Source organism: Tauraco erythrolophus, chromosome 27, assembly GCF_009769465.1.
Source record: "Tauraco erythrolophus isolate bTauEry1 chromosome 27, bTauEry1.pri, whole genome shotgun sequence".
NCBI lineage: Eukaryota > Metazoa > Chordata > Aves > Musophagiformes > Musophagidae > Tauraco > Tauraco erythrolophus.
The window spans coordinates 167,011-191,352 of NC_141491.1; the positions used below are offsets into that span (position 1 = coordinate 167,011).

Here is a 24,342-nt window from a genome sequence, read left to right on the forward strand (position 1 = left end):
TAAATTTCTTTTAAACCAGTATTTCTAATCCCAGTCTTTTTTTTTTTCTTTTTAAAGCAGCTTTCCATGTAGTTATTTCTAAATATTTACAAATATATTTCTATTTTGTCTCCCAAGTTTTTATAACGTAGAGAATGAAATTTAGGAAGTGCTCTGCAGGTTGTTGTAGTTATGTATCTATAAAGTTTATGTGTATAAAGGAAATTAACGTTGTATTAAACAGAGTAAGTCAGAAAAATGCAACAATGTACTAGTTCTGAAAGAATAATACTACTGTGGTTGTACTGATCAAATAATACTAGGGCACTAGTTGTTTTTTTCATTCTAAGTAAAGAGCTTTTCAGCTTCTTTAATTTTTCTTTTCCTGTCCATTTTAGAAACTGCAGTCCATCCAGCCTCTCGCATTTTTCTCATGGTTGTAAGTTTCAGTACAGAGCCTGGAGTTTTCAGGTTTGATGCAATTGGTTTCTAAGAAGAAAAATAAAGTCATCTGTAAGTTTCTATAGCCGATTTGATTAACTGTTTTGATCAGAAGAAAAGCTAAGGTACCTTTTTTGGTGTCATGGCATATAATGGTGAAGCTTCAGGATAATCCTTGTACAATTTTTTAAACCTTTCTTCCTCTGAGACTATGCTCTTAAATTAAAAATAAAAAAGTTTAAAAATTTATTTTCTTTCCCCCTAGTAATATTATAGTAAGGAAAAAAAAAGTTAAGATGTTATTATGAAGCCTCAACAGTTCAATAAAAACGATGTGAAAAATCTTTATAAAAGTTAATATATATATTTGTATAGTGCTACTCTGTTTGTCATGTAGTTAGTAATTACATACGTATAAATTCAATTCCAGAAAGAACCAATGAAATAAAAATATATACATAAATATTGTCTTGGATACAGAACCTCACGTGCTTTATATACATTTAGATATAGCAGTATGCATAAAGAACTTTTAGGAAGTATGCTATTTGTTCTCTGATTTTTACCAGGAGGTCACTGTGTTCAGAGCTATCTGACTGAGCATCCAGCTGGAGAAGCACTTTCTGCTTTTTCCTTATGCACTGTTCTGAATACAGATTTGTGCTTTCACTTTGCAGTTTATGTATTGGAGGAGTCTTAATAATATATGTCTGGAAAAGAAAAAGATGGCATTTAAAATTGCATTTTCAGTGGTCATTACAGAATCTAAAACCAAACTCATAACCCACTTTACAGATCGAGTATCCAGGAAAAACTTAGATCCTGTGGAAATAGTATCTTTCCATCCAAAATGTGAAGCAAAGACCCAAACAAAGCAGAAAAGAAAAAAATAAATCCTTTTTTATTGCCAAACAAGGAGAATGAACAGGAAGCTGTGGAAGAACTGAGTTTTAAGGCACATTATATCTAACATCTTCATGCTTATCTGCAGAAATTCGGGTTATTCTGAACTGTAGTCACTACATGCAGTCTATAACCAACATTTAAGAAAACACAAACAAACCAACCTTCAGGAAAAAGCTTTCAGAAAGACATTAATAGTGGTATCGAGAAGACGACTGTTTTTACTTAAATAGTTTTCACTAGAAGTTAAACTTCTGAGAAACACTGCAATGGAACACTGCAGCCCTTTTTTCAAAAGCAGAGCATAAAACCGGTAGTTGTTTTGTCGTTACGATACAGACGTGGCATGGGAGCTGCTGGCAGGGCAGAAGCAGAAGGTGCTCCGCTTACGACAACGCAGTCAGGCATACTTCACAATTCTAACAGCTAGGCAAGCTATTTTCTGTTCCGTAGAGAAAATCGTGCCTTTACAAAGACAACACTCTTCTTTTAAGACTAAGTAAAAGAATTCTAGAGACATTATTAAATTCATAGTCCCTCTAGGACAGGAATTGTTACTTTTCAATTATAACAGACAAATTAAGTAACCAAGCAAGAAAAATGACACACAGTGCAAGCCCTTACACAAACTACTTCCTAAAATCACTGTGGAATACGGGTTTTTTTTGTGACTATCTACCTTTTAAATCCCTGCTTATCATAACAAAAAATACATAAGCATCTACAGAGAAGTAAGAAATACAGTCAGAAAAATAAACCAAGAAAAATTCACTATTATGAGTTACGAACCTTTAATGATGGACTACCCAAGGGACTTTTTGCAGATGCTGAAGGAGTAATTTTTTTCTTTTCCATCATAGCTTTTATAGGAATATCATTTGGAGACTTTTTATTTTTCACATTAATAGATGCACAGTCCAGATCTAAATGAGGTTTAGGAGTCTCAGAAAAATAAGTCTGTAGTTTCTAAAATAAAAAAAAGTTTAAATTAAAAGCATGTCCATGTCTTTTATGGAGTGTACATATTTTATCATGGAACTTCAATTAGGTCACGTGTGTAAATCTTACCAAATTCTAAAACTAATTAATAATAAAGCTACCTTGTGCTTCTTTTCATTTTCAGGAACCATATTTTGGGAGGATTCTTTTGCAAGCTTCTCCTAAAAAAAGGAGTTACGTGATAGGAAGTAAATATTTTATTTTAATTTAGTTGTTGAAAATCTTGGTGTAATTACAGAACAGTCCACAATCATACTCTGTTACAAAGTTCACACAAATAGATGACCCAGATTTAGTCAAACTGCAGGATTCACTAGACATTACTTTTTATTCACAGTTTCATTTCTTACACAACTTCCCTCATGTCTGCTAAGGAGCCTACATACCATCCCTTCTTAATGAGAAAATATGATACAATTTTATCACAGCTGTATTTAGAAGAGAGCTCTATTTTCTAATTACTATTTCATGCAAGAAACTGGACGCATTCTTGTTTATTGAATTAATTGTTGCTTTGCTGTCTTTTTAATTCAATTTTCCATTTCTTTTGCCAGCTGAAGAATACTATATAGCAATCACAAAATCACAGAATGGTTAAGGTTGGAATGGACCTCTGGAGATCACCTAGTCTAACACCCCTGTTCACAGCAGAGTGAACTAGAATAGGTTGATCAGGACTGTGCCCGACAGTCTTTCATGGTGTCTTTCAGAGGGATGTGGACAAGCTGAAGACATGGGTGGACAGGAATCCTATCAGGCTTAACAGAGGGAAATGGCAAGTCCTGCATGGGGGAAGCAACTTTTAGAACCAATACAGATTAGGGGCTGAGAGGCTTGCGAGCAGCTTTGCAGGAAAAGCACTGGGGTTCTGGTGAACACGAGCCAGAATTGTACTCAGCATCTTAGGCTGCTTTAGGAAGAGTGTTGCCAGCAGGTCGAGGGAGCTATCTTTTTCCTATACTTGGCACTGGTGAGACCATGTTTAGACCACTATTTCCAGTTCTGAGTGGCCCAGTGCAAGACAGACGGGCATGCTGGAGCAAGAGCAGCAAAAGGCCATGAAGATCATTAAGGGATTGGAGCATCTGACAGAAAAGAGGGACTGAGAGAGCTGGGATAGTGTAGCCTCAGAAAAGAAAGCTTGGGCATATTATCAGTGTGTATAAATACCTTGTGGGAGGGAGTAAAAAGGACGGAACAAGACTTTCTCAGTGGGATCAAATGAAAGGACAAGCAGCAATGGGAACAAAACAAAATACGAGAAATACCATTTAAACACATGAAAAAACTCCATTACCGTTAGGGTGATAAAACACAGGAGCAGGTCCTACAGAAGCCTTTCTTGTTGCCCTTCAGTCGCTTGTCAGTTTTTTGACATCATCCCTGCAAGCTTGGACAGTTCTTCATACAGTTTTAATCTCTCCCTGCTTCCCTCATACTTACCAATTAAGGAGTAATGCAAAACATTTACTGTCACCAGAAATGAGACACAATGACTTCAGAGAGCATCAAGCTCTTGAAATCAGACAGCAAGGGAGAGCAAGACTTAGAATCAGAAGTGCACTTCACATCTGTCATTATTATAATGCATAAGACCAGGCCAAGCACATCACCCATACTGCTATATTTGCTAAAATAAATAAATAAATGAATAAATAAATAAATAAATAATACCTTCTCTTCAATTGCTACTTTAAGTTGTTCCTTAAGGGATGACAGTTCACTTTTCAAACATGACAGCTCAACTTCCTAAAAACAATTAGATAAAGGTTAACTATGCTTAGCCTAGAAAAAATGAAACAGTTAAAATGTGACAGTAATTAATAGGTATATTAATTATAAACAAAAGAAAATTCCATTTGTTCAATAGAGCTGACTTATCCATAAAGTTAGCCTGTTGAGAGGTATCTACAATTCATTTTCAGAATGATTCAATCACTAGAATAACAGATGATCAAAGAAGCAGTTACCAAATTTTTAAAAAAATGAACATGTAGACTTGAGTCATACCTCCTTCTATTAAAAAATCTAACTGAAAAAAAGCTGTGTGAAGAAATAATCTGTGAAGGAGAATGTCAGAAAAATACTGCATTTTAAGTAGATGCAGTAGATCTACACTTTTGTGAAAGTCTTGAGGGGATGTTGGCTCTCAGAATATTTCTCAAAGCTAAGCTTCCCAGAAAGGAAAATTTAAAAAAAAAAAAAGGCAAAAAAAAAGGCAATGCAACTCTAGACTTGAAGTTTTGTTTTAGTTTGTTTTAAAAAGAGCTGAAGTACTACTAAGGAACGGGAACTTGACCAGAAAAGTTCAAAGTAAAAACTTAAAACGCTTGTGAGAACAAGAGTGTGAGGCGCGGAGTGGAATACAACTATTTAATACAAAAGTTTCTTGTTCAGACAGTGAGGTTAGAACATGGTGCACTATCAGGAAAATTAGACAGAAAAGCACAGCTACTCCAGTTTATTTTTAGAAACATCTGGGGGTTTTAATGCACATAATAAAATCTGTAAGAAAATAACAGTAAACAGAAATTAGTGTTCAGTCTCAGTAATGCTGACACTTAACTCCCTGAAGCTATCAAATTGGAAGAAGTCTAATATGATATTTAAAATTATATTACACCTTAAGGACAGCAGCCCCTCTATTTAATTACTTAATGCTGAAGAGTATGCCTTACCAATGATCTTTTCAATGATAACTGCTCTTGCTCTTTTATTTTATAAAGTTTTAGCTCTGTATCTTTTTCTTCAACCATTTTATCATATTCATGCTGTGTTAAAACAAAACCAAAAACAACAAACTCAAAACATTTGACTAAATGTTACAATTATAGATCTACCTAGTCTTAAAACATTACTGATTTTTTCAAATAAGGCTCTTCTGGAGATTCAGAAAGCACTATGAACAAACATTGATGCTTCAGCAGAAACTGTGAACCAGAACATGCACAAGCAGCATTACTTTGTGGCTGACACAGAATGCCTTATCTCCAGGCAGCAGTACATGCTCCAGCACATACAAGCTAGCCATATTATTTTTATTAACAGTATCTGCTAAATATATGGCAAAATGGAGTAATAAGAAACGTAAATTTAAATGTTAAGTTTGACTGCTGAAGGTCACTAAGGAATCTCCTCATAGAAAGAGGCCCAAACTGACACTGAAGAATGCTCCATTAGGATGGTATCAAAGGAAGCCTGAACAAAAAAAAATATCCTGCAAAGCACAAACCTATATAGTCCTTTATTCAGTGTCCAAATATAACACCTTGAATAAAAGCAGTCTGCAGGACAATTTCAAAAGGCCAACACAACCACTGGGTCTTACCTAAAGCAGTACTGGGCATTCCAAGAGGGTACTAATTCACATCATGTTACAATTCTAGAAATTTAAATAAATTGAATTTATCTGCTACTAGACATGTTTTCAAAATCTGAAGATTAATTTATTTTTTGATGATGAAGAGTCAAGCATGTTTTCAACTTCATTTTCCTAGACGCAGATCTTTATTATGAAGTTTCACTTTCTAATTCGTAATATTCTGGTTTTGAAAGGTTTTTACTTAGCATAGTATCTCACATTACAAGTCACAGAAATCAGTAGAATCTTTTACCTTGTGTTTTTCCATAAGTGCCACCATTTCAGTTATCTTGTGTTGACATCGGATATCGGTTTCTCTCTGTGTTATTGTTGCTTCATCAGCAAGCAACCTCATCTTTTCTATCTGTTAGTAACAAGTTTCATTTAATTCATGAACAATTAACAATATATTTTAAAAAAAGTCTTAGTTTCAGTTCTTCTTACTCCTGTGGGTGCAATGTATATATAGTCTTATTTACTGTGGTCTTCATTTGCTTTTAAGATACTTTTCAAATCCTACGTGTTTGCTGCATAGTTAAAACGGGCAAATAGACCTAGATTAAAAGCACATCCATTCTGCCATGGCAGACAAGTCTAATTTTGAACCACAAGGCCATTTCAAGCATTCTGCCCTAACATTTTTTGAAATTACCATCATAAAAGTGTGGGCAGGAAAATACTAATATGGGAAAAGTTATAACCTAATTTGCACTGTGTTTATACCAAGAATAGAATTTCTGTGAAAAATAGCTTAACAAAAAAAAATTTTAACTGGGTTCTTATTTTTAAAAGCCATACATGAATACTTCAACTTAAGGATCCGCTGTATTAAAGCTTTGCTCACATGCATACACAGGAAATTCCATTTACGTTGATAAGACTGCTACATAAGAGCAAGGAATCTACCCAATATAGCTTCATAAAACCATCATACATCAAAAAAATAATTAAAACTTGCAGTAAAAATTAACAACTCTCACCTCTTCAAGAAGTTTGTTTTCAGTTACTTTTTGTGTTTCGATGTCTTTTTGATAGATGTCAACTGTTTCCTTATGTTGCTTGTTCATATTTTCCATCTCTAACTGTAATTTATTCACCTTTTGAGAATGCAGAATTACTGCTGTTATTTGTTCAGGAATAAATATGCCAATGATTTTTTTTTGACTCTTATTTTTAATGATTATTAAAAATAATTTACCAATTATTATTTTTACTTTTCTTTTTCCTCTTATTTTTGAGCAAAACTGCTCTGTTACTTTTCAGGTATATAATCGAACTATTTCCTATTTAATGCTCAGCATTTTTCATAACGAGTTGAACTTTGGCCTGATGCGAGTTAGAAAACACTAGAAGCAATAGCAACACCACCATGGGAAAGGCAGCCCACAGTAGCTTTGTGCACTCCAGTCAATAAAACAGTCCTAAAGACAGAGGCTAGTCAGCCACATGGAGTCATTCCAGTATAAGGGAACCATGCGTTAGCAATCTGACACTATCCTACCTTGTAAGCGTAACTGATGGTCTCCTAAGACTTGGCAGTATGATTGTATTATGTTTATAATTAAAACTTTTTCTTCAATTAAGAATTGGAGAAACAGTTTATCTAGTAATGGTTTATTACTGGAATTTTATTTAGTTCTAAAAAGATTAATTTCTTTTACCTGCTAATATTAATGAGAATATGGAAGTCTGTTCCTAAGCAGTCACCCCAAATGCTGTGAATTCTTCGAAAAAAAGATACAGATGGAGATTCTATTCCCTCCTCTGTAAATCTATTTAAGATTTTAACTGGTTTATGCTATGTTTTCATCCTAAGTGTGTATTTTGATTATAATTTTTCCTTTTAAGTTTCTTGTAAGAGCACACTCAAAACAGTCTACATCTTTCTTGAAGCGTGGCAGCCAAAACTGGACATAATAGTCTAATCAGGGACTTACCATTGCAGAACACAGTAAAAGAACTGCCCAAAATGAATAATACATGTATTTCTTTTAATTGCTTTTCTATTTAAATGGAGTGGCATTAGTGAATAATGTTCAGTAAACTATCAACCAAAAAAGAGAGGGATTGATTAGGAACATACTTCCTTGAGGTGTGATGTCCATCTCTTACAAATGTGTGATAGCCCAGTCAGTGTCCAATGACTGAAAATGGAAGCAGCTTCCAAAAATTATGGGCTCATTCCTGTAAGATCTGTATCCCAGATCCATAAAACAATTAAGAACGTGCTTAAGATACATTATCACTAGTTACACGTAAAACATTCAGTGTTTGTGCTCTACCCTCATCTTGTACATGAAGTTATTTAAACCTACCTTCCCTTCATAAACACTTGTTTTCTTGCTTTCTGCAGTAATTTTCTTTTTCAGCAACTTATTCTGTTAAAATAAAGTAAACCAAACACTATACTTTAATAAGTTAGTAGAATTATGTGATGATTTAACTGCGTCAAGTAGGTCGGGAACTTCAAAATTCCAGCTTTCAGCAAGCAAATAACTCTTTTTGTTGTGCAGTTCAGGTTCCAGATCAATTCTCCAAACTAAAGAGTGCTCAGCTACTTTAATAATACTGTTATTTCATGACCTTATGAAAGACTCCTCATTGGTAACAACAGAGCGAAACAATAATGAAAGCGGGTGCAGAATGTGAAGAAAAACTAAGATGCTGTTGACAGAAAATGTGCAGATGTCATGACAAAAAATACAAGTTACATATTTTTACAGTACATTTATTAACAATTTGTCCTAAGGCACAATTCTGTTTTACTACTGGTAACTGAGACAGGTCGTTATTTCAAGTCTATCAATGATACCATGTACTAAATAAAAATAGTTTAAGCTCATTAAAGATATTATTTCTGTAATTGAATTTTTCAAAAGTAAGGATAATTTTACAGGTCAAGTAATGCCAAAGGTGGCTCTTTAATTCTCTCAGAGTTAGGATAAGAAAGGAAATGTTACAAATTACGTAAGTATATCTAAAGATACCTCACCAGACAAAACTGTTGAAAAGTAAGTTACCATAAAATACCATGTTTTAAGTAATTATGACTTTTAAAAAACTGTACATACCTCCTGTTGCAACTCTTCAACGCATTTGGTTTTATTTTCCACCTGTTTCTTTAAATTATTCAACTAAAAGAGATATTTGAAACATATTAATTAATAAACTCCTAGAAAATTACTCACTGTGTTAGAGATTACTGTCAACGCTCTTAAACATGCATTTGCATAAGTCTGATTAATTCCAAAGGGACTGAAACACATGCTAACGTGTTAACAATGACTGGAGTTTTAACCATAAAGTACTACAAGAATTTTGCTAGCCCAATATCACCAACATCAATAGCAGTGAACCAGTTCCTCAGTGGCTGTGGAGTTTAGAAAGGAAAGAAGAAAAAAAAGTAACTTTGCAATTTAAAAAATAATCTTGTATGAATTATTATGTATGAATCTTTACAGTCCATGAAAAAGTGAGCTTTCATACCTTATTTTCTAGAATCTTCAATTGCTTTTCCTTTCTTGAAATGTCATTTTCAATACTCTTAGCCTGGAATTATAATTGTAAATCTAGTTATAATATTATCAGAATTTTTGTACATTCCTAAAGACGAAAAAAACTTAATGGCAGAATTGCTATTAATTACTGTGTTACAATTTCAAAGCAGTTCCCTCAAAAATGAGAATTAAGCTTACTCCCTAATTCTGTATTCGTGAAAAAAAAACAAACCCACCACTGTTATCATTCCAAGCCCTGAATATCTTTTGACTTTTACAATAAAATTTTGAAATCCGTTCAAAATGATGTTAAAAAAACAGGTGTGCTTTGAAACTCAGTAAGAAAGTAAAAATATTTGAACATACTTAAATGAAAACTTATATTACATATTGAAATCTAATCCACATTCCATCCATCCCTAAGCGAGTATAGGAAAATAAAAAAAGGGGGTTCTATGTTTGCCTGAAATCTAACAAATCTAGACTTTCAAGCCTTCATGTAAACATCCCAGCGAAGGTCCTTGTCTTTCAAAGTAAGCAGGGCCAGTATGAGTCAAATGGTAGCAGCATGGAAAGAAGAAACCGTCTGTAAGAGACTGCATCCCTAGGTAGAGCTTTGCAGGGAAAAAAGCATTTTACATTTAGATTTTGTTCTACAGATTATGTTACATATTTTAATGATAAAGCACATGATATAGCATACGTTTTCTTCTTTTTCATCCAGTTTACTTTTAATCTCTTCATTTTTCTTTGCCATCTTCTTCAAAGACTCCACTTCATTTCTAAATGCCAAATTAACAAGCATTAGTAAATATTTACTTAATAACTTTAACTTCACTACTCCTAAATAAACCCATACTTTATTTTCTAAAAATTATTAATTATATTATAGAATAATAATATTATAGACTCATAGAATGGTTTAGGTTGGAAGGGACCTCAAAGATCATCCAGTTCCAACCCCCCTGCCATGAGCAGGGACACCTTCCACTACACCAGGTTGCCCAAAGCCCCATCCAACCTGGCCTGGAACACTGCCAGGGATGGGGCAGCCACAACTTCTCTGGGCAACCTGGCAGAACAGGATAGCTCTCTACATGTAATAGGAAGCTAGGGCAAAATTTGTTCCTGTAGCTATATCACTAATTTGTAGAAACTTCTACATGGCCACCATCAATACGAAATAGTTTCTGTTTAGCTATATAGCCTAAAAAAAGCATTAATCTAAAAAAATCGCAGGAAGCACCATATGAACACAACATTCCCTGAAGGAATCGAGTCTACTTCCATTAATAATATTGTACATTAATATCTGGGTTTACTTGCCTTAGCTGGCCATTTGCTTCTTCCAAGTTTTCAACTAACTGTTTTGTATTTTCTTCTTTTTTTCTGCTATCCTAAATAAGAAGGCATGTAAGTAAAATGAATAAAATTCGAAGTGACATCTTAAAAAATTCGAAGACATCTTAAGCAGTATCTTGACCTACCTTATTCATAAGGGCAAATGCACTTCCTTTGTATTTTAAACACAAAAAATAGTTCAGATACTCTACAGAACCATGTAAAGTTGCAGTTTACCATATGATTTGTATTTTAAATTGAATGTTGTCCTTTTTAAACAGCTGGAATTTTACAACTTGCCTCAAGACTTTCTTGCAGTTTCTTGAGTTCTGCAGCCATATCACTTTTCTCTTGTGCTATTTTTTCTTTTTCTAATAAAAGCTTATTGATATGCACTGTTAGTTGTTCATTCTTTTGCCTAATTTAAAACAAACGGTCAAGAGAAATAAGAACATGTAATTTGAAATTTCCTTTTTAGTTAAATTTATCCATTACAAAATGTTACTTCATGCTGAAAAAAGTCCAGGCCTGTATCTACAAATGTAAGCTTTGCAGCAAAGTTACAGTGATGCAAAAAAGGTGACAGAAGAAGGAAAGAAAATGAGAGTCAACTTTTATATAAATATAATGGTTGCTAAAGACGATGTAGTTCAATATCCAGCTCAAAGCACGGTTAACAATGAATTCACAAACTTTCTCTTCATGTTAACCCAACTAAGTCACAGACATATGGAACAATTACACATATATATACAAAGAAAATGTAATTTATGAAATATAAATATATAATGGATGTCATATTGTGTGCATAGGTTCAAACTTTTCATTAGAAGACAATCATAGATCATTTCCTTGTATACTAAAGTAACTTCTGTGTAACATACAAGAAATTAAACTAATATTGTATTTTCAAAAATGGTCATACGCCTCTCGTTTAAGATCTGTATTCAGTGTCATAAGCTGTTTTAAATAATTTTGTTCCTTTTCAGCTGTACTAGTCAGCTGCACTTTCAAATCATGGATTTCTTTCTGCAGAAGAAAAAAAAAAGTGTTTTGAGTATACATATGTAAACCACAAGTCATGAAAGCTATCAGAAATAAACTGACAAAACAGAGCTTTGAAGTGAAACAAAACTACATATAATTCCATAAATTAGCCAGACTGTATCTCGACATCTCTCTGGTGTGATGTGGAAGTAGTGTGAGATACTGAGCTCTTGATACGAATGCTAAACATGTCCCCTGTTGTAAATCTAACCAGTCTGCAAAATTACTGACAAAATCAGCTTTCCTTGCACAGTATTTTAAATAAAGACATTTGCTTTAGACATCATAAGCTTCTGCACTCACCTAAATAAAATAAATTTAAAAAAAAAAATCAGAGAATTCCAGTACTATGCAATAGAATAAGCACATATTTTGGATGCATCCCCAACCACACAGCAGAATTCCTCCCTCTGAAATTTGCTGCTATTACAAGATAAGGCAAGCCTTGTAATGTAACGTAGTTTATATTAGAAATGCTTTGAATACTCTTTCTGCCAAAAAATTGGCGATACGCTGATACCACAGGCACTGGCAAGCAGTTGATGGTGGCGAGAAGGAAGAGGAAGAGAGCAAGAGACAGGGAGATTATTTTTCTGAGCAGAGCACATAATGAACTTCTTATCACAGAATGCTATGGAGAAAAATAGTATGAAGAGGTTCAAAAACAGATGAGAAAAGTGAACATGAACAAGTCTATAAACTGATAGCAAAGGCAACTGACAAGGATGTGTCTTCAAACATCCTTAATACAACCACTATAGGAACGTAAGGGGAATGGACCGTAGATAACAGTCAGGCTCCTCTACTGCATAGTACCTTCTGCTGTCATTGTCACAAGCAGAGCAGTGCATTGGGTGGAACGCTGGTCTGACTACATGATATTTCTTATGTTCTTATGTACAAGTGATAATGTGTAACAACTATTTCTAAAAACATGTTACTATCGCCCTTCATTCAGACCTCTCTGATTTGGAGAATGCTTTTTGTTTCTTTTTCTCTCTCCTGCAAATTTTCTACAGTAGCCTCAAGATCTTTCTTCTTCACTAGAAGTCCTTCAACTTTTCCCTGTTTAAGAACATGAGTGAAACTCAGCTTAGAAAATTCAATGTACAGTATAATAAGGAATAAACATACATGGTAAAATGTAAACTACTACATTGTAGTATAGAGGACACCTCACCACAACTAACACCCCACAAACATCAAAATAATCGCAACAGATTTGTGACGTAATAAACCTATGAAATTGCTTATTAGTTTCCTCATTTCGTCACACAATCTTTTCACAAATTCCACTGTCTCTTCTGGGTGGTGTCAGAAGCTTGGTTATCCTTTAAACACCAAAATGAGGTAAGCCTTTACAATGCTTAATTTTTAGAAGATTATTATGAAGAAAGCTAACCAGTCAAGGTATTATCTTTACTGTCAAAAAGCAGTTGATCCCTCAGGCTTAAATGTCATGTGCATGGTGCTCACAAGGTTTGAGTTAATGTTCATCACGAAAAAAAAAAAAAAAGTATTTTTCAAAAAGGTTCAGGATGGAAGAGTGAGTACTAGGCATAACTAAAAATGAGAAATCTTTATGTCCAGAGGGAGTGGTATTTGACTAAGTGAGAATGAAGAAGGAAATGACCAGAAACATTGACATGGAAAACCAAAACAAAGTAGAACAAAACAAGAAGAACAGTGGAAAGAATAAAGTCCTTCAAAGAAAACACTGAAATAGTCTAAAAGACAGGAAAGAAAGTTTAGTAGCAACATTAAGACAGATTAGACAGTTTATATATGGCACTAAGATACCTAAAAAGCAAGAGAGACTTCATATGAAAAGTAAATGCCATGAGACTAATAAAATGACCATTTACCAGTGTTTCCGACAGCTCTTCAAGTTGCATTTCTTTGTCATATTTTAGTTTAGTCATCTCTTCTACAGCACATGTAATGTAAAATTAATTGAACAGAAATAATTTCACATATTTAGCAGGCAGTATAAAGCATTTATCCCTTTGCAAAGGGGATTTTCAAAACTTGTTGGGATTAAGTTCAGAAATTGTAAAGCTAAATTATAACCTCAATTATGACTTAATCTAAATATAGAGCTGAAAAAATGATTCAGAAATGAATGCCCGCTACAACGACTTCCAAAGAAAAGGGAGCGAGACAGGTGAAAATAAATTCAAGCATTTCTGACAGGTACAGGGTACTGTAAAACCATTTTTCCAAGCAATAGGGACAGTCTATTTTCAGAAAACAGCAGAAAACATTTTTATTACTACCTAGCTTGTTTTCTTTCTTTCTACAAGTCTTACCCAGTTCAGTAGACTTATTTCTGAGCTCCAAAGTAAGTAGTTTTGACTCATCTTCATATTTCTGCAGTCTAAGAAAACAATAATTTAGAAAAAAAGTATTGTATAGTACAAAGCACTGCACTTAAGACTTTGTCTTATCGTCCTTTAAGTTTCACGATGAGCATTTTAAGAACATTCGACTTTCAACAGGCAGGTGATATATCTGACTGTAACATGTATCAAATTTCACTTTTACAACTTTGGAACAGCAGACCTAAAAATAAACCAATACACGCATACATAAACCAGTATTTCTTAAAAATAGAATTAAGAAAGTTGGGAGGGAGAGGGAAGGGAGGAAAACATTTGCCTTCTTATAGACCAATATCAACAAGCACAACTGAAAAAAATTACATTAAATTCTCAACATTTAGACTAGCATGTCAAAAAAATTAACTTCAGCTTCATATCTCTTTGTTCTTGGATTTGTCATGAACCACAACTATTTAGAAGACACCTTAATGCAACATGCCCAAAATCACTGTTTTTTGAAAAACTCAGCTGTGATAATGTATTAAAATACATCTTTACTGTTCTGTTCTCATTTTTAGAAAGGTTCATTTTAGTTGCTATCAGGTTCTTTGGCAAACACATAATTCTTAAAACTACAAAAAACTGAACTACATTTATAATAGGCATTGAACAGTACTATTATCACATTTGGAAGAATATCCTCCTCAATAAATGCTCCATTAATAAATAACTGCCAAGCACTAAATGAGATTACTGCTCTCTTCGTTAAGAGCTGCACCCACACAAAATCAAACAGCACAACTCTCTGAGTGCTAATAATTCAAATAACCAGACAGGTGAAGGACTTCTTTTTTTAAAAAAAAATTATTAGTGATTATAAAAAAATATAATTACAGCAGATCATGTATGAAGTTTAGGTTTTATTCCCAGGAGCTCAGTAACGTAGTATTTTACCTATAAGATCATTCTTTGAATTTTAACTAATTTACCTATTTTGCTCTTTTTGGAGCAAGCTTTTCAGATTGGACATAGAACTCTCAAACTCCTCTTTCAGGGATGCATGCAAAGCCTTAGTTTTTTTACATTCTTCCACCTGTGCTTCTTTTTCTCCAGTGACCTGAATTAATGCTTTCACTGTAGTCTGCAATTCAGTTTCTAAGCTCTTTTGAGTAACCTACAAAAAATTATAGAGTTTCTAAATAAGTTTTGCAACAACCAGATACAATTGTTTCGTATCTGAAGTATCAGTAATTATTTATGCAATTACTTGTCTAATCTATTTATATTGGAAAATTATAAGCAAGTTATACCTCTGTTTTTTGCAATGAAACTTTGGCCTCTTCCAGTTCCGCCCTCAATTGTTCTTGATAGATTTGGGATTCCTTTAACATTTCTCCTTCATGTCCTAAGTAAAAAGATATATGCTTACATTTAAGAAAACCAAGATATTTACTAAAAAATGCTTGCATTTCTATTTTACAGATAAATACATTCCTACAACTTAATCAAGTTACATAGTGTATTCATGTAATTGTTAAGGAAAAAGCCTCCAAGATGACTTTTCAACTTAGTAAGAAACAGTAATCAAAATGGAAAATTACATATAATATTTAACAAAATGCAGCTACTTATACTTATCTGGCATAAAAATGATACTAAAGCCTTCGTCCCCACTCCCCAGGGAAGGGGAGGCTGAAAATTGCCTCAGTTCTGAAGAACAAAGGTGCTTGCATCATATACTGTATTTTGTAAAACTTAACTTCTGTTACATAAAATGAATGACAGGGTATATGGCACCTTTACAGTAGTATAACATGTTCACACTAGAGTTTATTAAAGAGTAAAAGAAAAATTCCTTGCAATGCAGCTGTCATGTCAATACAAAAACAGGGTGTAGCCTAAGCCTAAAGAGAAAAAAGGGCCTAGATTTTATACATACACAGATTACACTACCAGTCCTGATCCCACATCAGCAGCTTCTGTTCCAAACAAAAACACAGCCTGCAAGGCCCCAGAATTCTGCTGCTGACTAGTAACAGGGTAAAATTATCATGATCCTGTTTCCTATAGTTCTATAACCAATTACATTTTAACATAGCAGAGAGAACTCTTACTTTTTGCTTCTACTAAGTCCGCAATCTTATTTTTTGATTCCTGCAGCTCAGTCTTGATATCTCTTATTATATCATCTTTTTCATCACTCTGTATGGTAAGAACTGAAATCTAACAAAATTAAAATACTATCATAATGAAGTCTAGAAAAAAGAACAGAGTCTTATTTTCATTTGTGCACTGTGTATGATAAGCATACATACTGTTGTCATTCAAGTTAAATAAGGTGGTTGGTTTTAGCCAAATATTGATCAAGTCATATTACTCTGGATGAAAAAGCTCTTCAGTTCAAAATCAAAACATTAATTATAGACTAAAGATACTGGAACATCACTAAACCTAGCAGAATCCAATTTAAATGTGACTTCAGCGGTTATTTTTGTCCTTTTTACTGATGTCCAGAAACACTCCTTGCCCCTTTGCAATGTCACATCCATCCTCAGAAACACCAACTCTTGACCTTCCCAGATACAGATGGATGCTCTGCTTCTCAGACTCCTGCTTATAAACTTAGAACTTATCACAATTAATTTCTTCAACTTAATCAGTCTTCCACCATGGCTGCCTCATCACCACTACAAAAAACCTACTCTAATCTCAGATTCCTAAACTCTCTTTCCAGCCTGTGGTCTGATATGCATTATAATCCTTTTTCCCACCTTTGCTTTTACCAGACAGGAACTGTACCTTTCTTAACTATGAAGAGTGATGACTGCTTTGCTAATTTTATGCTTTAGCACAAGCCACTTTTATAAAGGTAAGCATATGTATAGAGTATTTAGTGTTTATATGGTACTTTTAAATCCTGCCACTTAGCTGTCCCTTGTTACAATATAGCAGCCTAATTCACACTTTATTCCAAATAAATAACACAGAAGGAACGCACCATCAAAAGGTCATTTGCAATATTCATTTCTATCCTTCCAAAATACAAATATTTTACAACCAACTAAGCACTTTTAAAGTAATTATTTTCATTTGATGTATCAGTAAGTCACAAAAGCAAAACAGTTCAAATATTAAAGAAATCGCAAGAGTTGTTTCAAAAGTAAAGCTGTACATATTAGATTGTAAAACTGAGCAAACCTGTTTTTCCTTCATACTGACTTCCAGTTTGCATTCTTTTTCAAACTTGTCCACTTTTTCTGCTTCTTCTTTTACTTTTGAGATATAATAATATCCATAGTTAATATACTAGCTAAAATATACTCCAAGTTAAATACAATTTCCAGCTTAAGATTGCTTATAATTGTACAGCTGTACAATATGTTTCCTAAAGAGTAATTGTTGAGGTCATGTTTGAAATTACTAAGATAAATAAATTTTTGCACCAGCTTTCCACAAAATTAGTCCATTATTCCATGTATTACGTAATAGTTCATTATCAGAAACTAACAGAAATGAACATGTAAAACTGGCACACAGTCGTGCAAATAAAATAAATATTTAGTTAAAATACACTAGTGCATTATCATTTAAATAAACCAACTACATAAAATAACTGTATTTCACTGACAAAACTTAGACTTTGGGTGACAATTTGAAAAATAAAGTTCCAAATCTGACCCAGTGGAAAGCCAATAAAAGGGCCCAGGCATTTAACAGCAGGCAGCAGGAATAAAAGAGGGTCCAAACGGTCACAGTGTTAACCCTTGACCATTCTAGCACTTCGTATCTTTCTAGTCTGAAACTGTATGCAATAAAATCTGTTAAGTACAAATTGTTAATCCTGCAGCATAAACACAATAAACAGAATTCTCACATTTGAAACACATTTCCAATCTGGTGTTCTCTGCTTGCACACGAAGCTCTTCAAATGCCATTATCATTTTCTAAAAATAAAATTCAATATATACGTTCATATAAAACTAAGTACTTTCAGTAATGAAGAATTATGTTTATGGTTTGTAAACAAACAGTATTACAAGCTCGTTCATATTTGTAGAAGCAATTTTGTTAAAAAAAATCAAATTGTAAACATTTTGAGTTAATAAAACGTTATTCAAACTTGGAAGTTTAGGAATTTATATACTCAAGATCTAAATGATTTCAAGGATAAAATTTTTACTAGCCCATGTCTGTAGATCCCTAACACAACAGAGGAGTTGTACTTTTCTTAGTTGCTACAACAACCTATAATTAATATTTAACTGTTATACCATGTACTCTCTAACCCTGTTTAATATCAAGTTCACCACTCCCAAACAATGATGCCTCGCATTTCTCTATTATAAATACACTGGGTCTTATCTTCCACACTGGAATAATTCATAACAAAAACATGATTTATTTAGCAAGATTGCACTTCTTCTATAAATTAAAAAGGTAAAAACTCTCGGAATATTCACACCTTATATTTCTTATTCCACATAAAATCACCAGTTTCCATTATGAATTTGGTTGTTCCATTTCACACTCAAAACTGAAATTAATTTTATTTGTTCATCTTTATTTTATATTGCACTTTACATTAAATAAAATTATGTAATATAATAACCCTAATATACCTGATCCCAAAACCTGACTGCACACAGCTCTGTGCAGCCTGCTGTAGCTGACCCTGCTTTTAGCAGGGAAGTAGTTCTCCAGAGGGCGCTTCCAGTCTCAGCCATTCTGTGAAAGCCCCAGATCGGTGAAACAGAGTACAGAAAGACAGAAGCTATGGCAGTCATCTAACCCTAAGCAGATCATACATGTGACACAGGTCGTATGGATCTACATCCCAAACGCTGTTGTGTTTTATACAATGAATGTGATAAAAAAATAACTCTTGAAAAAGGACTGCAAACCTGACTTCCTGCATCACATATGATGGTTCTAATAATTTTATCAGAGAATGTTCTTTGTACAAATAGTATCTCAACATATGCAAGTAACTCGGATCACATCTGAGCCTTTTAACAAGCTAGGTTACTTACTTCAATGTTGTTACTAAGTTCCACGTATAGTTGTCTTGTTTCTTCTCTTTCATGCTCATCTATCAAAGTAAGAATTTACCATAAAGTTTTCCTTCTGAAACAGAATGCCAGCTGTCCAAGCCATTATGCTTAAACAGTATTATGAATTAAAAAGGAAATTATAGGCTCTTTTCTTATTAAAAAAAAGTCATTATGAAACAGGGTGCCAAAAGTTATACAATCTGGAGAAATGTATATTCTGTTGAAACATCAACCAAGCTCAGCTTTTCAAATTTCCTTCTCAATCTCACCTTTTCCATGAATAGTGTAAATTCAGTATCAATTTCTATAACTACATTAATTTTGACAGTATTAATGTAGTTGAATATAAATGATTCAAAAAATGTTAGTGTTTTAAAAATGGTAATGTAAGGTTTTGCACTGAATTTCTTCCCATTAGCAGAGATACTCATGACTATAATCATAACAATACTCCATCTTTTTCTTTTTTTCTTTCATTTTTGTAATTCATATTATTTTTCTCTAAGAAAACAATTATAGAACAGTAAGAAACAGCTCTCAAAGAGGTACAGTACATCTATACACAGGTGTTTATAGATGTAAGGCTAAAAAGAAATTGACGCGTCTTAAGTATATGGGATCAAGGGGATCAAGTTTGTAAAATTTTTTAAGATTATAATAACAATTCTGAATTCAATATAGAGTAAAATCTCAAATCAAGAACATATTTTAAAACTTCAAGAATTTAAACTTCGTTAAGTTATCCAGCTGTCTTGGCTTGGTCAATTTATTAAGAAGAATGCTTGTTCCTCCTAAGGTCTTGGGGTTTGGACCTTTTTTCCCCACGTATCTGTAACTGCTGCAAACAGGATGACGCCAACTCTGGAAATTTGTTAGAGAGAGCTGGGAAAGGTAACTAGAGTAGATTGTACTGCCTAAACACAGGCACGAAATGCCACCTCATATGTCTTAATATATTGAAGGTACCTGAATGGGACTGGAAAACGTCCATGGACTGACAAGATTTCAGGAGACCTGCACTCCTCTGGAGCAGCTGCGAGTGGCTCATCAGGGTTGCTTACACCACCCTAAACATCTATCAGTGTTTAGACACTTAAGTAGCTCCCAGGCTTGTAGCCTTTTAGCAAACAATCATACAGACTTCAAAAACCCTCTAGATTTAGCAATACAAAACATATGTCTATTAGACCTATGGCTTCACTTCTAATTCCACTCTGATGCAGAGCCATGTACAGTTTATCTCAGCCAGAGAACATATTTGGAACAGAACAATACCTTTTTTCTGTTGTAAATTTAAAGAGAGCTAGAAGTGTATTTACTTTCATAAATCAAAATTTAAATAGTATTTACAGTTGGTGGACTTCTCTGTGAAGTGAGTACAGGTTTCCTTGAGCAGATTACACAGATGCCTTGAAGCGCTGTTTCTAAAAGAGGGAAAAAATACCATAAAATGTTGTCACAAGAATGCATGGTACTTTGCACATCTAAGTATTAACAGTGTAAATGCCCTGAGGACCTTTACAATTTAACGGCTATATGTAACTTCCCATACTAATACAGTTCTCAGCACAAAAATTAATTATTTCAATAAAAATATATTTGGCTGTATTACTTACTCTTTTAAGAGATCTTTATTTTCACATATCTCATCTTCCAGTTTTAAACTTAGTTTTTCATTTTCAAACTAATTTCATAGGGAAAAAATACAAAACCACATTGTTACTGAAAAATATACTAGAAATATACTTTCACTTCTCCAATCTCACATGAAAAAGTAATTTTCTGCATCAGAAGACAGAAATCTGTTTTATCTGGTATGACATGCTAAGCCATCTTTTGTTACAGTTGGCATGAAAGACATAACAACAAACAATAATTTACCAGCCACTGAAACACTTACAGGTATCTTATTCATGCATACACTCACACACTACATGTGTGCACCCTCCTCGGAAAAACCATTTTCTCAAGGCAAAAGTCAAACAATCAAAGATGACTCAGGTTACCAAAGCCAATATGAACACAACAACAACAAAAAAGAAGAACCAATAAATTGTTTAAAATATGTATTTCAGTCACAAATCTGTCCATCGCTACTAGCAAGATAAGAAACCAAGATAAAGCAGAGGGTACTACTTGGTGTATGTGCTGAATAGCGAAATATGCATGAGCTTGCTTTAAACATTCCAGGAGGATGAAAGCTTACTCAGTCTTGACCAGGTTTCTGCATACCCACAGTATGATGTGTATGTAAATAATACAAAGATGGAACGTGCATTGTTAAAAAGTAGAAAACCATTTTAAAAAACATGTTAAAAATGCTACTTTTTCCTTTAACAGCAGTAGCGCCATAGGTCATCGGTATCCAGCCAAACAGCTTTTTTGAAGTCATCACATTAGCAGTTGAAAATGTCTTCAACCTCTGCAACATTCTTTAATCTTTAATTGTATGAACAATATTTTCATACTAAATCAGGAAGAACTTTGTCTTTGCTTATTCACTACATATTGTAAAATACTGGCCTGCAATTCTTGAATGGCTTTGCGCTGTGCTTCAATAATCTTTCTATTTTCTTGCAGTTTTCTTTCTTTCTGCTTCAGTTCTGATTCTACAGTTAGTTTCCACCGCTTGATCTTCTCAGCCTCTTTGTAGAGTTTTGAATACAATTCATTCATTGTTTCTATATTCTATTAAAACAGGTTCCACAATTTAATCTCAAATGCTATTTAATTAATAATGTTTTTAGATACATATTCATCCCTTAGAAATATCACGAGTCATTTTTTTTCCACAGATGGTGACACAAGCTTATATATGATCAGGAACCAGAGTTTAAATCTTTGTGCAACCACTGTGTAGGTATCAACAGACATTACAGAACAAGTAAGAGACACAAACACAAGTGAAAAATAGCCCACTGCCTTCAGATATAGTGACATCACTAAATAGAGAGTGTTAAAGATATGGATAACTGTACTCCACTGACAGTCAATAAAAGTTTTGCTAGAATTATCAGTAGAGCCAAGATTCCTTCCGTTAGGTCCTTCACATGAGTTCCCTCCTCTTACTCTGACAGATACTGCTGAGTTAAGTAAAAGCAGCTTCAGAGATCTTGTCCAAGACTGCCTGCAGTATGTTTTGCAGTTAACTCATACACAAAGCAGGAAGAAAAACCAACCAACCTTGCGCTCTTAGAACATCTTTAAAGCACTGTACAGGCAGCGCTTAATCAGTGGTTTAGGCAGGTAAGAGTAGTACAGCAGGCCACAGGGCAGTTCTGCACTTTGTTTTAGGTATGGTATCACCCAATGCTATCCTTGCTTTGGCTGCATCACGATATTATTAGTCCTGACAGTACTTTAATAGCTGCTAGGGCTAAAAGAAGTTCAGTCCTCAGGGAGATGAAAATCACTAGGAGGACTGCAAGAAATACATTACATTTTGTGGCAGCAAACAGCATTTTGTATCTGGGTAGCATAGGAAGCTCCAGAAAAAAAAAAAATAGCTTTAGTGAGCTACGCTGAAGCAGAAAAATGTTGGTAAAGATGCCATGAGAAGAACGAAATGCTTGAGGAAATCACTCCACTAAATTCATTGTTTTACAGATAAAATTAAGCCAGACAAGGTAACTGAGATAATCTGCTTCAATTTTCCAAAGAATACTCTAACTTCAATCCTTCTACCTTTCAACAGACTATTCAGAACCAGTTTCACAAAGATATTTGTCTAGATTTTACTCTGATTAAAACACCCAGACTCCTCAGAGACTTAAAAAAAAAACAAAAAACAAACAAAACCAACACCACCAACAAACAAAACAACCTGGAAATCACCTTAACATTTAAAGGTTTATCTCCAGGCTGTTCAATGAATCACAAATACCTCCTCTGAGGGATTCATCTTTAAACAGGAGACAGAAAATTATTATTCCCCTTTGAATACTTCCTTTAGCCCTGAAGTATCTACCAGATAGTGTTTTAGGCATTGCTTTGGGAACAAATTCAGAGGCCCTAAGAAATTAGATATGCAGAATTTATACTTATCTGACCTCTTCATCTATCTCAGAGCAAAGTTTTACTTGCTGTGAAATCGCATCTGAAACATGAAGAGATTTTGATCAATGTTATCTCTAAAAAATTAACAGTGGGACTGTATTTAACAGTGTTAGAGCTATGAAACTGTTAAACTACTGATAAAAAATACTGACAATATTAAAATATTTTAAAAGAATGTGCAAGGTAAATGCTTATTTTAGTCTTACCTGAGTCAGCGATTTCACCACGGTTTGGTGTACTCATCATTACAAATGGCAAATTAAAATTATCATCTGGACATTTGTTAAAACCCTGCACAAATTAAAAAATTAGTTTCTTATGGGCACATTTGTAAAGAAGGATTCTAAAACCCAGAAAAAAAAATGTACAGCTAATGCGAAAATAGAATTTTCCATTAATAAATCAACTACCTACAATTTTCAAAGCCCAAGGTATTGGTACCTGGCTTTGGACCTCTCCTGTTTGCTTCTTACTTCACAGTGGCTTTCCAAATGGTTGGTCTTTTGTTACTGGTCTTTTGTTATTTGCTTTATAGACTACACTGTAGCCAAAGTGGAAGCTTTTGATGACAAGAACTTATCTGCTATTGCTTGTACACAGTTGCATGGTAAAGGACTCGCTAACTAAAATTATTTTTTTCAAGTCCAGTATTTGATACTTATTTTTGTTTTATTCCCAAGAGTACTCCTAAAACACACTCCATCTAGTGAGACCAATAAATCAAAGCCAGTAAGGATATCAGAGTGGTGTACTTGTCACGTAACTGTTACAAATTACACACATCAAACATGTATTTGTCACCAGTGGTGTACAGTCAAAATACACAGCAGATGATCGAGAAGATTTTTCTGTCAAAACCGAAGAGAATCAAGTAAAAGCCTTTGAAACGAAAACTTAAGATGCTCCCCTCCAGCAGAAATCTTAACAGTCTGCAGAAAAACGAGTTCCGCGCCACATGCGTGCGTGGGCTCCGCAGGCCGGCGGGCCGGGACTCTGCTTGGGGACCAGCCGGCGGACCGCCGCCCTCCGCGTCCCCCGGCAGGGCCCCGCCGCCCGCCCGTCGGCCGCCGCCGCCCGCGCACCCCAAGGCGGGGCCGGCGGCAGCACCGTTTACCTGACACAGCCCCGCTGCCCGACTGCTCGCCTGGGGTTTGACTGCAGACACCTGACCGCCGCTCAGGCGCGGCGGCACGAACAGTTTAAACGGTTTTTCTTTTTCCATGGCCGCGGAGAGCAGGGCGGGCCCCAGAGCTAACACTGCATGACGGGGACGCTGCCGCCCCGAACTCGCCAGCTGCTGAGGGAGGACAAAACGGCGGGAAGCGAAAGCGCGCGACCGAGGCGCG

General features: G+C 34.5%; 1 protein-coding gene across 1 annotated transcript; it reads right to left on the reverse strand.

Moving 5' to 3' along the window:
* Window positions 1–250: 250 nt before the first annotated feature.
* Window positions 251–24,218, reverse strand: SYCP1 (synaptonemal complex protein 1). Its single transcript, XM_086627365.1, has 30 exons — window positions 24,111–24,218; window positions 23,203–23,287; window positions 22,990–23,036; window positions 21,464–21,628; window positions 20,557–20,624; window positions 20,291–20,364; window positions 18,920–18,978; window positions 17,764–17,833; window positions 17,088–17,161; window positions 16,004–16,112; window positions 15,200–15,294; window positions 14,879–15,063; window positions 13,878–13,945; window positions 13,434–13,495; window positions 12,529–12,633; window positions 11,447–11,550; window positions 10,822–10,939; window positions 10,507–10,577; window positions 9,884–9,962; window positions 9,170–9,232; window positions 8,755–8,817; window positions 7,999–8,061; window positions 6,664–6,780; window positions 5,937–6,047; window positions 5,001–5,093; window positions 3,997–4,071; window positions 2,113–2,289; window positions 987–1,130; window positions 550–636; window positions 251–468 (listed from the first exon to the last, which is right to left on the reverse strand). The coding sequence occupies exons 1-30, from the start codon at window positions 24,216–24,218 to the stop codon at window positions 325–327; spliced, it is 2,883 nt and encodes a 960-aa protein (XP_086483491.1). The 3' UTR covers window positions 251–324.
* Window positions 24,219–24,342: the final 124 nt, after the last annotated feature.